Source organism: Micropterus dolomieu, linkage group LG21 (genome assembly GCF_021292245.1).
Source record: "Micropterus dolomieu isolate WLL.071019.BEF.003 ecotype Adirondacks linkage group LG21, ASM2129224v1, whole genome shotgun sequence".
Classification (NCBI taxonomy): Eukaryota; Metazoa; Chordata; class Actinopteri; order Centrarchiformes; family Centrarchidae; genus Micropterus; species Micropterus dolomieu.
Genome location: NC_060170.1, coordinates 28,960,333 through 28,976,003, shown reverse-complemented (window position 1 = coordinate 28,976,003; position 15,671 = coordinate 28,960,333). Strand labels below are relative to the sequence as shown.

Below are 15,671 nucleotides of genomic sequence, written 5' to 3'. Positions count from 1 at the left end.
TTAAAATGATACATTTAATTTATCCTGTTATTTTGGATTTTGAATATTTCTTTAAGACACTGACTGGTTCAACTATTACTTTGCAGAATAGAAACATTATATTTTTTATGACGAGATTGATATTGATTGTAAAAGAATTTTGAACCTTTTTATTTTATATGGAAAATTTTACAATCACATATGCAAATGGTCTAAAGAAGAAACCACATGACCACATTTTAAGATACATTGAAACTTTATTTGGTTTAAAGAATAGTAAAGCAATCAAAACAGTTGTAAATATGTAAAGATTTAGATATTTTTCTTTAGTGCCTTTGTTGTTTTTTACATGATACCCCTTTATTTTTTTGTTTATAGTTGTGGTGGCAGAAAATTGTCAAGAATACAGGAACAGAGGTCTCTAAAGACCCAGAGCCCCAACAAATGTTTTGTCTCGAGAGTGGGCAGACCAGGGACAGACTCCTGACTCCTCACGTAGTAAAAATACTTTGTTAGACCAATAGCATGTCATCAGAGTTTGCATTGAAGACAATTATGTGTTCACAAACATTTGTTGCAGGGAGAGTTAGGGCCAAGTGAGACACAGGAAATATCACAGACAGCTCACAAGTGTAACGTTAGGATTACTAAATACATTTGTACTGTGGCTAAATTAACTAGCAGCTGTAATGTAATCTGTTTTGTTCTAGTTATATTATACTCCCTCTCTCTGACCCTCTCCCTCTCCAAGTTTTTCTCCATCTTCTGTCACTACAAAGACCCTCTTTCAGCTGCACTTATAAGTACATTCTGTTTTCAAAAGTCAGAAATGAGCATTTAAGTGCTATTAGTTATTTAAAGAAAAAACATGGGGAGGCATGCCCCCGAACCCCCTTAGCATTTCAGCGTCCCCACCCAGTTCAAAGTCGCTCCTACGCCCCTGATTGTACTCATGGATTGAACTGCTGTGTCTTTTCAGGTGTCACCAGTTGGTGGGAACAGCGGTCGCCACTCGCGTTTAGACTGCAGCCTATTGAAGCCACGAAGAAGAACACTGTGAACAAGGAAGTCGAATTTTACAGGAAGCCTTCGTAAGCTGCTTTTTGTTTTGTTTTGTCTTTGTTTTTCTGTACCACATTGATGGTCATTTTTTATCAGGGTAGGTAGCTAGATTAGGCAATAGGTTATAGTTTATCTAAATTGTTCTGTTTAGTTTATTTTTTTTATGACAGTTGGCGACATTTGGCGTTAGCTGTGAGCTAGCTTCACACGCTAATAACAGAGCTAACAGGCCGGAAAGCCATCTGTCCATTGTCTGCCTCTGAGCCAGATACTTATCCTTATCAAACAGTTAGTTTTAAGGCCAAACGTCGTTTGGAAACATTAGTTACCACAGGCAACAACGCGCCAGGGCCGTTGTCATCCGTTTCTCACACAGGTAACGTTAGCTGTACCGGCTAAGTTAACGTTTCTTACTTTGGGCAGTCAGTTGGCTGACCTTAGTGCAGTCACACATACCAACACTGCAACAGACGATCAGGAGATTGGATGACCATGTATGCCCCGCCGGGTTCTGCTATCCCTGGAGGTCGGAGGAGGAGAGGGGGCACGTCCCTGCCCAAGCAGCCGGAGCGGAGCCTGGTGTCGGCTCTGCCAGGAGCTCTGTCCATCACAGCGCTGTGCACGGCTCTGGCGGAACCGGCCTGGCTCCGGGTTCATGGAGGCACCTGTCCGAGACAAGAGCTGGGGGTGGCAGATGTCCTGGGGTACATTGACCCTAAGCTTCTGGACGGTGAGGACCAGCACAAGCGCATAAAACCCCGCAGCAGATATTAATCTGGCATCTCACTTGTAATGCTTTGTGATGTCTCTGTGTCTTCCAGATTACTGTGTGAACCCGCAGACCATCCTGCTGCTGAGGGTGATCGCTGCCTTCTGTTTCCTGGGCATCCTGTGCAGTCTGACCGCTTTCCTCTTGGATGTGTTTGGACCTAAGCACCCTGCGCTAAAGATCACACGCAGATATGCATTTGCACATATTCTCACAGGTATAATTCTGTCCTACTGAAGGTCTATGTATTTATTTATTTTCAGACAGTTTTGGTTACTTAATTGTTTGCTCTTTCTCTCATCAGTGTTGCAGTGTGCCACCGTCATAGGCTTCTGCTACTGGGCCTCGGAGCTCATCTTGTCCCTACAGCAGCAACACAAAAAGTACCATGGCTCTCTCATATACGTCACTTTCGCCATCAGCTTCTACCTGGTGGCAGGGGCTGGCGGTGCCTCCATCCTCGCCACAGCTGCGAACCTACTGCGCCACTACCCCACCGAGGAGGAGGAGCAGGCTTTAGAGCTGCTCTCAGAGATGGAGGACAGCAGTGAAACTTTTCCTGCTGATTATGACCTTGCCAATCAGTTTCAGCCACCGCCTGCCTACACGCCCTAATGCAGCCATACTGGCTTTGTTAACACACGCTTCTCTCTCAGCACGGCTATTGGCTTGATGAGCAAACCCCACTCTTTATCAAATGGATATCTTCTGAAATACTCTCCATAATGAACACAGTGTGCATAGTTAGTGCACAAACTCCTTTGCTGACAGTGCGTGGGTGCATGAAAGCTTTCTTTAGTGGTGGTGGAAATTTAGGTGATGATTCTTACTTTCACCACTGAAGTTGTTAGTGATTTGCATGTAAATGGCTTTTTAGGATTTGGTTCTTACATGTGAAGCAAACTAAACTGCAAGGAGTACTCAACAGGGCTCATCAATAATTGATGAAACAGCCAGAGCCAGACTATTGAAGCTGGGCTGTCGGCAGATTGTCAGTGGCTGTCTTGCTCTTGATTGGACGTGGATCGGGCTTTGTTAAGCATCATTTTGATGTAATTTTTGGTAAGCTTGCTGTGGGTATGATTTTATTTCACCGATACATCAAAAACATTGTAGACATTTCTTTCATATAAAATATCAAATGGACCTTTTATTATTTATTATTTAGCTGTCTGTGCTGTGTCTTACTTTCTTTCTTTTGCTTTGTAGACATCTGTCACTGGTTTAGTCTTATTTAATCACATCTGTACTTGGAAATCACACAAGAAAAAAATGTGAGACCAGTATTTGTGGTTTTTTTTTTTTTTTTCAAAATGATTATGGCATGTGTTGCGTCCACAGAGAAATTGAGAAACATGTCTGTATGTTTTACAGTAAGTGACATTTAGTAACAGGGAACCTCGCCGCATAAGTTGGTCATGTCATGTTTCTCGTATATAATTTAAAAAAAACAAAAAACCATATTTGTACTTTGTGATTACCAAACGTGGCAGTTTGACTATATGTTTTCTATGCATGAGTTCTTTCGTGTGCTAATTTTAAACCTTCATGGAGAATCTTATGAGAACATCCCACATAAGGTGCCAGCTGAGGCTTAAAATTGTGATTGATGTGGTGACCCTAGTTGGTGTATTGTTCTGTTTACTCCGTTTCTGCTTTTTGTTCCTTAAATTGTTGCTATACTTTCATCACCAGTATGTAAATAATGATTGTTTATACATAAAAAGTGGTCATAATAAAATAAATGCCATATTTTGCCTCATGTTTGTCATCTGTAACTTGACACTGAGTCTTGGGTTCTTCACTACTGTAATTACAACTGTCTTCTACCGAATGCAGCCTATAGGTAGGCGGTGTAGTACTCAGTATATTCACTTTGACATTTCAGTCTGACCGGGGGTATTTCTGGGTTTACTGTCTAGACGTATACGCAACATGGCATTACAGTGAGTAAGAGCCTTACAACCTAATAGACTTTAAAGGGCATAGAGTATGTCTTGCACTGTATAAAGCCATCACATCCACTGCTAAAATGCAGTAATTACTTCTTTAGAAGCATTATCAAAGACTGCACCCAGATGCATGAGTGTTGGGTAAAAATAATAATTTTGAGTTTTTTCTGCAGGTTTCCATCTAGATGCCATGCTAAGAGTTAAAATCTAAATGGGCGAAGATTTTTCGTGGGTTAAAGCACTACACGTTAAGATTACTCTCCAAAGCTGAAGTGTCACTGGCCAAATGACTTAAGGTAATCAGATGAATAAACAAGGTATTAATAGGGAAGGGTGTTCAGGAGGGGAATAGGTCAGTCAAGGCAAAGAAGCAATGGCTCTTCTCAGAAAATAGAGCTTACGTGGTAACGTCACAACAACACACTGATGGTATATATACAGAGTAACAGCAAGATCGATATTACGACTATCGAAGGTCTTAACTGACTCAGTGGCAAACTGTTAAGCCATATTTTCCTCCTAAAACAGTGAGATTGAAGCTAAACCATGCTGGCAACCAGGACTTTGCTGTCAAAACAAACACTGGCTGTGCTTTCTCGCCAGCCTGCCTGCTTTGTTCACCACGGTGACTATGGCAACTGGGGAAACACCAATATTGCAGTGGTAAGTGAAACATATCAAAAAGGCAGCAGTGGGGAAAAAAGTAGACAAATATTAGTGTGGGCATTATTGTGATTTGCGAATCACATTTGGTTTGTGAATCACAATATATTCCAGGTTTTCTCAGGATGTGGCTGGTGGGATGGGACTGATGTCCATGAGGGAGTATAGTGAGTATCACTCATGCTGAGCTCAGGACAGAAATTTCACACCATTGCATGCAACATATCACCATGCAGAGATAGTAATTCACAACTTTGTCTTCAGCACCATGTACCACCTGAGCCGTAACGGTGCTCGCTTCCAGATGTTTGCTCCAAATCAGCAGCAGATGCATGTGATGGACCACATGAAAAAGCAGCCTGCCAGTAGCGAGAACCGGTAGGCTTGTTTGGAAACACTCGTACACGGGGTCAGAGAGGGACCAGTGACTTTGTGTGTTTACACACCTGACTTGACTAATTCCATTAGGTAGTATTTATGATTATTTCTGGCCGTTACATAGAAACATGATGATGGAGTCGGCTCGCTTCAGTCATGGTCAAGGAATGGCGCAAATGCAAGACCTGTCCAAGCTGGATGTCAACAGCTTTGATGCTGTCATCTTTCCTGGAGGCCACGGTGTCACCAAGAATCTGTGAGGAACAATGAAATATGTAACTTTGAGACTGTGTACTGTTTATTTGAGTAAAATGAGGCACAATACAATCATGCATGATGAAGATGGAGCTCCAATATTAATGTATAATGTCTCAATTCTTTAGCTCCTCTTTTGTGAAGGATGGCAAAGACTGCAAGCTGCACAGTGATGTGGAAAGGGTGCTTAAAGATTTCCACCGTTCACGCAAGCCTATTGGGTATGTATAATTTGGTCACTGTTCATTCTAACGGCCCTGAAGGAGCAAACTTGTGTGGCTCTTATAACTTATTTACAATAAATAGCTAAGGATTTGGGCAGCCGTGTGTGACATTGTGGATTTGTTTTTCTTTTGTTTGTTCACTATACAATCACTTAAAAATTACATTTTGAATCCAAACGTGAGGCAAAATTGCAGACTGCTACTGATTTGCCCCACACTTTAAATCAGATTACATTAGATTACATTAGACTAGATAAAAACACCAGATTTAAACGATCCCTGTAATGGAATTAGGACATTGGAGCAGCTGTGGAAAGGAAGTTAGACAATGAGTGCTGAGCTCTTTATAGATTTAGATAAATGAATGAATAGAAATAAAGGTAGAACATCTTGATTGACAAGTTTTGCAAAAAACTATTGCAGACCATGTTATAAAGTTTAGATATTACTAAGTTGTTTCTATTATTATTATTGTTATCATATACAAAATAAAATCTTCACAAACATATACACAAAAAAAGAAATCTGAACATGCAATAAAAATCTGTGTAGCATTATATTACTGAAGTAAAACTAGGAAAGAAAGTTAAGAAAAAAACACTTTACAGCCTATGTTAGAAAGTTTGTAAAGATGTGCTGATGTACTTTCTTGTGCAAGTTGATGCACCATTCAAGAGACTTTCTGGAGAAAGTCTCCACTTGGGCTCTCACTGATCACAACAGACACAGTAGGAGGCCCAGGTGTGGTAAAACCTTAGTCTTTACTCGCCAAAGAGGAACGCTTACAATGGGCAAATCCTAAAGCGTTAAAGCAAGCAGGACAGAGTGAGGGCTCAGGCGTAATACAGTATGTGTTCCTGCTGGTAGGGAGTGACTGATCCTTTGGTTACTTTGTTGGCACATATGGACTGATGGGGTGATGAGTGCGCAGACAGGTGAAAGGGTCAGGTGAGAGGACACCTGGTGGCCGGGTGCAGAATGGCAGGTCTAAGGTGACAGGAGATGCAGGATTAAAGGGCAAAAGAGTGGAGTTGGAAGCAGAGGAGGATGAAGCAGCTGTCACAATGACAACACAGGGTTAAAAGGTATGTGACCTAAAGCCAGCCTTCATTTAAAAGATAATACCAGTATAATCCTTTCCCATTGCCATTAAGGCATATAAAGAGTTTGAGCCATAAAAGATAATTTAATCAAAAATGAAAATAAAGGAAATAATTATTGAGAACACTGGCACTTATTTTTACTTATTCTCTACAAGTGATAAGGGCCATAAAGAGATGTGCAAAGTGGGCATTGCTGTGTACGGTTAGAGTCAGTATCACTGTGATTCACATGTTGCTGTTGCAGACAAGGCACACACCCCTCCATTGTTCCGTTTTGTCGAAGCTGTAATTGGCGTCTTGAAAATATCTGATTTGTTGACAAAACAAGCAGTGTATAAATTTAGAATCAGACCTTCTTTCTCAAAGCAATAATTTAGACCCTGGTGGCAAACTCAGACTCTTCTCTGCAGCTCCTCCACAGTACAACCCCTCCAGCTGCTGCTGTCAAGCTGTATTCAGCAAACATTTGACTTTTAAATGCTGTCTTCTAGCTCCACATAACCTTTGTTTTGAATATTTTTGGTGAGTTTTAATTTGCTTTGTAACACAGAGGCATGTTGGCTCACATGGTCAGAGGCAGATTTCACTGTATGGCATTGGAAAGGTGCGTTTTTGTTGATAGATGATGGAGTCCAGTGGGAAGAGATGCTCAGTGCCTGTGAAATGCTTCAGGCAGACAATTAAAACGGCTCATCTTCTGCAGACCTTTGCATACACTGTCAGCAGAACAGTCAGTTTGTTTTTTTTAAGATTTCCATTTCCTAAAAATGCTCAGTGCATCAGAAATTGCTCGATCTTATTAAAAAAGCAGTATGCATTTCTCATGAGAAACAGTAGATAATAGAAATAGTTTAGCTTAGCTTAGTTAGCTTTGCTTGATACATTAGCTTCAACTGTGTCAGTATCTTTTAAAGAGCAACCTTTACTACCCATATTTGTAAAATACATGGAATACACAGATGACTAATTGATGTTTGACACTTCACATTAGGAAGAGGCACAGGTGTAAATAAGCACATTAATGATGGCTGAATTCCATTTAGCTGCTTCAGTTTCAGCATCCTGGTATACACTGTTGTGACTCACTGGGTCACTGGAACAGAATAGAGTCATTGTTAATGTTAGTAGTAACAAATATGCTTTTCCTACTATGACAAATCAAAATGTTGATGTGCAACCAAACAGACAGCTCACCTGCAAGTTGTGACTGGGCTGTACTGTTGTATGCCTGATATCTTCACTATATTTAGTTTAAACATAAGATAGCGCCTGTATTTCTTTAAAGGCACAGCACTCCCACACAGGTGTTTTCACTTTGGCTGATCAGACCTCTGCTCAGGTTCACACATTGGGAGGAGCTCTGCAAGGATGATGCAGGTGAAAGTTGTCCCACATCTCTCAGTCCCCTCATTCTCTCCCCATGTTTTCCTGTCTGCTGCTTCTGTTGACTATCAAACAGGACAATGAGAGAGATTTCAGTCAAATCTGATGTGAACACACCGACAGTCTTATCTCTCAGTCTTGACTTAATATAACAACATTAAACCTCAACTGACTGTCTGCTCCTGTTTCAGACTGGCCAGCATGGCTCCTGTGCTGGCCTGCCGTGTGCTGCCCGGCATTGAGGTGACCATGGGGTATGAACGGGATGACAGCACTCGCTGGGGGAACTGGCCTTACACAAACATGGTCCAGGCTGTGAAGAACATGGGCGCTCGCCACAATGGCCGTGAGCCATATATATCCTTTCAGAGATCTCTTATTTCCTGTTAATGTTAGTTAAATAAATCTACACAGATTTATGTTCATTTTTGTTGTTGATTTTGTTCTGAAATAACTCCTGCTTTGGCCTTAACCCTTTCGTTTACGAAGCCTATGTGGATGAGAAGAACAAAGTGGTCAGCACCCCTTCCTTCATGTGGGAAACAGAGTATCACTACCACTATATATTTGATGGTATTGGAAATATGGTGAAACATGTCATGCGTATGTCAACCAAGTGATGTGATATTTTAAGCCTTGAAAAGAAATAGAAGAAGTTGGTGTTGATGTACAACATACACCTCTGTATTGTGATGAATTCTTATCTGAAACAATATAAATGCTTTAGCTAAAGAGCAAATGGCTTGTCGTGTATAATTGATGGTATTAGTTAATATGGGCAAACGTGGTATGTATAGTAGGTGAACCATTATCTGTATGAGTCCAGATAACATCTGAGCACATCTGCACATCTGAGTGGGTTATGGGTCACAATCTTATTACCTTGACATATGTTTTGAACTGGTGGCATAATATCTTACTCATGACAGGCATGGAGGAATTCATTGTCCTCACAGTGATGCATCTGTGCAACAGTCAACATAAACAGCCCACCTCTGCATATGATCAAAACGAACACTGACCACGTGCACTATAGGGCCAGCAGTTTAATGACGGTTGCTTCTGAATTTTTTGTCAGTTTTGCAGCTATTACAACTTTGGGATCATGAAAAACACTAAAACAGACACACTGCACCACATAATCGACAAACATATGATGAACAAAACAATAAATGCTTCTCTGGTCTCATGAGGATCTACACCCTGTGTGTACTGTAGACATACTGTACACCCCATTATTATTCTCTTAACATCAATTACTAACACTCCATGTATAACATGTTAAATCTCTCCCCAAAATCCTTGAAAGAAACAGTAATAGTGTGGACAAATACTGGCAATGTTTGTTGCACCTGCTGGTAAGACAACTGAGCCGTCTCCAGAGAGATTACTTACAGTATGTCAAAATACAGGAGGAGATTTAAGGATAGGGAGGAAGAGAGCCATGCCAGAGGTGTGAAGAGGATGGCTTAACTAGATTTAAGTAGGCATGACAGGTGATTACAGGTGTGGTTGAGGTGTGGCCCTCACTTTTAAATAGCTGATTTAATTAAATTAAAGAGCACCTAAATCAACACATTCTCTCATCCTGGCACATTCAGAATAAAACAATTTATTCAATACAAACATATAAAAAAGACAAATACAACCAGGTTGCAAGATATAAAAATTTCCAGTTTGTACAAAACTTCCAAAACCACCATCAGAAATGCATACTCACTCCATATGAAGACTTTCATCTGGGTTATTTAAGTAAATATAGTACAAATCTTGGATCTTCCCAAAGTATAGCTACAAAGATATTCTTTAAATCTGTTGGTCAGGTGATATAAAATAAAAAGCCTTTGTCATTTTTCAGTAACAAAACAAAAAGAAAAAAAAAGTAGACTAATGGGCAGGAAATTCATAAGACTTTCAATTCAAATACAGAATGAGAAGTCGAAGAAATATTCACAGTGTTGCCTTCACATCAATGATGTGAATTGTAAACATTGTTGCATATCATAACTCACCTTAATAAATATACAGAAATACTCATGTGAGCAGAAAAAAAGTACAGCTTTTCAATAATTTTTAATCCTCTGATCAGTTTTGTTTGATTAAAGCTTGTCAGCTCAAACCTTCTATGGTAAAAAAAATAATAATAATAAGGCAAAAGTAATTTTCCCTGTGTTTCTTATTAAGTTTTACTGTATCTGTCATCTAATCACAGAGGCAAAATTTGACCGATTCAGGTGGAGTAAAGTAGCATTTTCTCATCTGATGAAATGATGATGTGGAACATACAATACAACAGCAGGGTTCATTCACATTAAGGTACATATGAACATTTGTACATTTTGAACAAATACTGGGAGGCTATTTGAAGTGATTTGATGTATAAAGTCTCAAGAGGGGAATGTTATTGTGACAGATCATACGTATAAAACAGGAAATGAGTTCAGGGAACCAGCGAGAATATAACAGTGGCAAATACCAAACAAATTCTTCTTTTAAATACAGGACATTCTTGTTTGGAGTAACAAAGTTAGATACTGTGAACTGCACCGAGATGTTGTACCAAGGTACAGAAATCAGAGTTGATTAATCATGTGATCTTTAAGTACTATTATTTACGTACTTTTGTCATGTTCAGAGGGAGATGGTGGTGAAAATGCTTCATGCACTGTTTGATTGGCAACAAAGGCAACATTACAGATACAGACATTTCCAAAAATAAATGTAATCTGGGACAAAGAACAACATAACTTTCATTAGTATCCCTTAGTTATCAAAGGGAAGTCTTTGATGTGACAGACATCAACTTGAAATACAACCTTCATTATGTAGCATGCTGCTACTTTTATAAAGCAGGTCTTTTTCAACTTTCAACTGTAAACCAGTTTTAGTCAAGAGTGAACAATTCATTTCTCAAAGGGGCCTTGTGTGCCTGATTGTCAAGGTCTTTAAAAAATCCCAAAATACAGTTGCACGAGCTTCTTGAAAAAAATAAATAATCCCTTCTCAGCTTCATTATGCAAAGCACAACGGAAAAAGAACAAGAAAAAGAACATGTCATCTGATAACAACTGAGGAGTTGCGGTCTGTCACATTTGATGGCATACAGCATTTAGGACTCTTTAAATTGCTTAATTTTAGTCTGCTGTTACAGAGGATAAAAACTTTAAACAAGGAGTTCCTTGACATGACGAAACTCTAGTGAGGTGCGACATTGTCGAGGACCACAGTGCTGTCATCTGTTCTGCTATTTGGGATCTGTCTTAGATATACCTGTGAAAGACAAGCAAAGAGCAGTACAGCGTTAGAGAAGAGTTCTTAAAAGGACTAGGTTCAGACATTTTAACTGTAAATTCAGCACCACATAGCGTGCACAAATTCACTGCACATGGATGATAGTTGCAGGCAAGAAAAGGAAGCTGGCAGGCGAGCAGTGAGAGGTGGAAAAAACAGGAAAGAGGGGCGAGGGCAGGAAGAATAACGGACCGAGTTAAACTGCTAGAGCAGTGCTGAGTTGGAGTCAGAGTCTGAATCGTGGCCAGAGGTGAGGCAGGGCTCACGGGAACAGATGGATTCCTGAGCCCGCCTGTACTCGTGGTACTCCTGGCGGAGAGCGTTGAAGCGCGCCTCGCTTAGCGAGTGGCTGTACTGGCAGCGAGGTGGGTTGGAAACTGGTGGGCTGACTGAGGGAGACGGGCCTGGGGAGGGCATCAGGGAGAGGAAATGCATGGATGGGCACGTCATGGGACAAGCACACAATAATCACAGCACAAAGGGCACAGGAGGAACACATGCGGCGTCATCAGATCAAGCATTACACTCACAATGACACATGCACCATCAAAAACATCTCACACACACACACACACACACAATGAGAATGTGAAACAAAATTATATTACCTTTCTGTTGCCGGTCCTGGAGGCCACCAGCTTGATCATATCTGGGCTCCCCCCCGCCTCTCCGAAAACCTGTTTGTGAATGATCAAACCTCATGGCCTCCAGGACCTCCGAGTCCACACACGCATCAGCAGAGTCCCACTCATAACTCTCATCTACTGATGTGTTCCTTCTATTGAGATACACAAAACAAGTGGTCAGGTAACAGAAATCACAAACAAGAAACAAAAACAAAATTAAAGTTATTTTGGCAACATAAATAAATCCCACTGTCCAGAATACACTCCAGTGTGTTTGTTCTTATTGTCCAGGTATGGTTTCACCTTTTCGCTCTCCTCTCAGGCAGCTCCATCTCAGCTCTGTGCCGCTCGCTTTCCTCTGTGGTTTCGGGGGAGCTAAGCAGTGTGGGAGTGATGGACAGGGACTGTCGGAAGAGACCGGCGCTACCTCTACCGCTGCTCTGACTGGCATAACTGGCCCGCCCTGCCTCCCTTATCTCTCTGCCCTCCCGGATCTCCGTCTCCCCTGCCCTCCCCATCATCCTGTCTGGCTGCCTGTAACTCTCTCCCTCCCTTGGTGGGTAGGAGACGTAGTAAGGTGAGGGCCAGCTGATGCCCCTGGGCAAGTAGGACCTCGGAGGGCCCCTCCTGGGGTCCATGGGTCTCATGCTTTCCCCTCTGGATCCTTGCCAGGGTTGGTACTGGGGGACGGGGATGGAGGAGGGCATGGGGACATATTTATGCTGGGCAGACCTCAAGTTATCTTGATAGGAGGGAGACCACCTGGAGGACTCGGGGAAAACAGCGGCTTGTCGTCGTGGATCGGAGGGTTCCAGCATCGGGGAGACTGAGGTTTGTCTGGGTGGGTACATCGAAGGAGTGAGGTAGGAAGGACTAGCTAAAGATCTTTGTGTGGGGTGAGGCCTCTCTAAGCTCCCCATGCTGGGTCGTCTGAATGGAACATATTCCCTCCAGGAGGGGCCTGGTCTTGGAAGGGAAGATGGACTGTGACCCAAACTATAGGACTTCACCCTGACATCTGGGTTTGGGAACTCATCCCAGTAGCATCTTTCAGAAATATATGTCCTTGGGCTTTCAAAGTGCTCCCACCTCTGTGAGCCTAAACTGATGGATTTCTTTAGGAAAGGACCAGGCTGCCCCATACCTGAGAGTGTCCTACACGGGCCCATGCTTAAGGATTTCTTTAGAAATGGCACAGGGGCTTGACATATTCGTGATGCAATGTTATTAGTCCTGCTGCCCTGAGAAGCTTGTCTTTGGGATTGCTCTGATAAAGACTCACTACTGTCTACAAATCTCTGTGAGTGTTTTGATACTATATCTGCCATGCCTTTAGCTGCACTGAACAACGTATGAGCTGACCTGGATCCAAGTCTGGATTCAGGTCTGTCTGTGCTTCTGTTCCCTACTCGAATTTGTGTTTTCTCATCATAGAGCTGCCTGCTAGTTTTTTCTGGAACAGGTGACGATGGTCTTATCTCATCTGGAAATCTTACTCTAAGTGCAGAATCTCTACCTTCCACCTTGAGGGAGCGTTTATGTTGTTTTTTACTACCATCAGAGCTGGTCTCTGCAGCCCCCTCAGAATGAGTTTGCTCAAACCAAACCTCCTTTTGGTTTGAGTGTGTTTTCCGGTTTTCCTGAACGTGAACCTCCCAGTTTCTAGGAACTACATCAGGCTTATGCCCTGGGGATTTTTCTGGATTTAGTTCTGAACTTTGTCCAGCAGTGTCTGTGAGTTTAGCGTCTTCCGAAGGTTCATCCACGCTCATTTCAATGAATCCCGGAAGGCTCAGGTATTCAAGAATCGCACTTGTCTGTGGGGACATTTTTGGAGATGCAGCTGCAGGCTTGGCCTTGAAGGACCCTGACATTCCGGGGACAGACAATTGGGACTGGTCACTGTCAACCTCTTCTACAAGAGTCAGTGTTGAAATAGGGCTTGGACTATCAGGGAAGAGACATTTGTCACTCCTCCTGGAGCGTGTTCGCACACCCTCTCTCTCCAACTCAGAGTAAAACCCTGAACCCCGCCGGTCATCCCTGGCCTGAGTCTCTTTTTCTTTGGCCTTTGCCCTTGCTTCATGATGTTCGTAGGGTAAGGTAGAATAACTTGATGGACTGGGATCCCTTGTGGCGGTGTAGTCTACTTCTTCAGTTATCTCAGGCTGATTATATGGTGCAGAGGCTGAACTTTCAAGCCTCTCACTATCAACCAAAGAACTTCTGGCAGCCGAATCCCACAGTTGAGTGCCTGCATAAGCAAATGAATGTCTGGACCTTGAAGCAACATCTCCTTCTTGTGTCTTTTCCCCTAACCCCTGCTCAGTCATGGCCTTCCTGCACATATCTGGCTGTCTCTGAGGACTCAATGACCTGGCTCTATCTGGTGTTGGTAGATCTTCTGAGGTGACATCAGGGGAGAGCGTGGGGAGGGAGGTGTTCTGGGTAACCGGAGAGCGCGATGAATCCACAGCAAGAGAGTCATCTGTGGTTTCCCTACATGTGCGAGGATGCTGTGACATGGGCGAAGTGGTCTCCCGGGGGGTCCGTACAGGAATGAGGCTGGTGATCGATGTAACAGGGCTAATGTCCCACTGTATGCGAGACGTAGGGAGGCAGTTCATGGGACTGCTAGTATTCCCAAAGTAGCATGCCCTCCGATACTCAGATACCCGACTTGTCTGACCTGAGGGCCTGTGTTTCTGTCTGATGGCAACATCTTGTGGTTTCCATACAGGCTCTTCCACTGTCTTGGGTGTGCCCCTTGAAGGGCTTTCTGTCTTATTAGACTGACGTTCGTCTCTCCCACGACCTCGACTTTTTTGATCGGTTCTGTAGCTCTCCAGCTCCTTCTCCATTTCTTCTCTCTCCTTTGCCAACTGGACACACTTATTAATGCTATCCCTCTCCAGCTCACTGTCAAGTTGTGAGACAAGGGTGCTGTTATTAGTCAATTGACTCTCAATAGGCTGGTAGCCTATTTGCTGTGCTCTATCTCTATCCAGAAGCTTAGTTCTCCTCCCCAAACTCGGAAAAAGATCTTCAGTGTGGCCCGGCATGCGATATCTCCTAAGAGAATCACTGGGTTTTTTCTCACTGTTGTCTGAATAGAAGCTGGCTCTTTCCAATAGGGCCTCTGAGCCTTGTTCATCATCAGAGTAAAAGCAGCCGTGACGGGAGAAGTTTCTGGCCATGGCCCGAACTCTTCCAGGGGAGGAAGGAGGTCTGCTCAGCTCTGGGACGTCAACAGTGAGAGGAGAATTCTTCCTCTCGTCCTTCTCTGAGCTCAAAATGCTTGACTTTGGGGAGTCCCTTAATGACGTCCTGTTGCTCCCAGAGCCACTTGCCCCACCATTACTTTGCAGGACATCCTTCTTCAAGATCTTCCTATTGGAGGGACTGGAACCCTCAGGCAGTGGTTGGACAATGAAGCGTCCATCTGGGCCTCTTGAGATGGACTCCAGAGCAGATGGGGAGGTGGCCTGAGAACCCAGATGACTTTCAAAGAGTGTGTAATGTGGTGGTGGAGACGAGTTGGACAGGAGTTGTTTCCGCTGGTCGTGGTATTCTCCACGGCTGCCTTTATCAAAGGAGGACCGATCGGACTGTGAGGAGGAGGAGTTGGGGAAGAAGGGAATCGGTGGACACAGCTTCAGCTTTAGGACACTGTCTGGGCTGCGAGGAGGTGAGCGAGCTCTGAGAAAGAGACAAAAAAAAAGTAAGAAAAGCTTTTAACATCCATACAGTACTGCAGATTCTAACATGTCGTCACTAGATAATGTAAATATATAATTTACTAAAGTTATGAAGTTAGATAGCTGGTAGCACAGTATGAAGAAAGGTTGCTTTTAATTCAGTCTACCCATGGCTATAATAATGATACATTAATTAAAAACATTCAAGTTTAACAAAAATAGAGACGAAAAGTAGGCAAGAAATTCTTTAGTTTGGACTATTAAAAGCAAAATGTAAATGAAGGAACA

At 42.7% G+C, this 15,671-nt stretch overlaps 3 protein-coding genes and 1 long non-coding RNA gene across 6 annotated transcripts in view; 2 read left to right on the top strand and 2 right to left on the bottom strand.

Moving 5' to 3' along the window:
* Positions 1 to 1,015: 1,015 nt before the first annotated feature.
* tmem127 (transmembrane protein 127) lies at positions 1,016 to 3,562 on the top strand. The gene is made up of 3 exons (XM_046035604.1): positions 1,016 to 1,771; positions 1,863 to 2,027; positions 2,115 to 3,562. Exons 1-3 carry the CDS (start codon positions 1,528 to 1,530, stop codon positions 2,423 to 2,425), a joined length of 720 nt encoding a protein of 239 aa, XP_045891560.1. The 5' UTR covers positions 1,016 to 1,527; the 3' UTR covers positions 2,426 to 3,562.
* A 746-nt stretch (positions 3,563 to 4,308) lies between these two features.
* gatd3l (glutamine amidotransferase class 1 domain containing 3, like) lies at positions 4,309 to 8,507 on the top strand. Its single transcript, XM_046035605.1, has 7 exons — positions 4,309 to 4,425; positions 4,540 to 4,592; positions 4,690 to 4,803; positions 4,928 to 5,059; positions 5,187 to 5,279; positions 7,960 to 8,125; positions 8,254 to 8,507. The coding sequence occupies exons 1-7, from the start codon at positions 4,309 to 4,311 to the stop codon at positions 8,386 to 8,388; spliced, it is 810 nt and encodes a 269-aa protein (XP_045891561.1). The 3' UTR covers positions 8,389 to 8,507.
* LOC123960695 lies at positions 5,820 to 7,616 on the bottom strand. Its single transcript, XR_006822571.1, has 2 exons — positions 7,580 to 7,616; positions 5,820 to 7,478 (listed from the first exon to the last, which is right to left on the bottom strand). It is a non-coding gene; the product is annotated as an uncharacterized LOC123960695 (long non-coding RNA).
* An 857-nt stretch (positions 8,508 to 9,364) lies between the features above and the next one.
* Positions 9,365 to 15,671, bottom strand: part of igsf9b (immunoglobulin superfamily, member 9b) — a 32,082-nt gene continuing 25,775 nt past the window's right edge. For all 3 annotated transcript variants that reach the window (XM_046034263.1, XM_046034262.1, XM_046034264.1), the window contains 4 exons: positions 11,989 to 15,384; positions 11,668 to 11,837; positions 11,252 to 11,463; positions 9,365 to 11,038 (listed from right to left, as the gene is read on the bottom strand). In XM_046034263.1, coding sequence (XP_045890219.1) covers positions 11,264 to 11,463; positions 11,668 to 11,837; positions 11,989 to 15,384 — 3,766 coding nt within the window. In that variant the 3' untranslated portion in view covers positions 9,365 to 11,038; positions 11,252 to 11,263. The remainder of the gene's footprint in view (positions 11,039 to 11,251; positions 11,464 to 11,667; positions 11,838 to 11,988; positions 15,385 to 15,671) is intronic.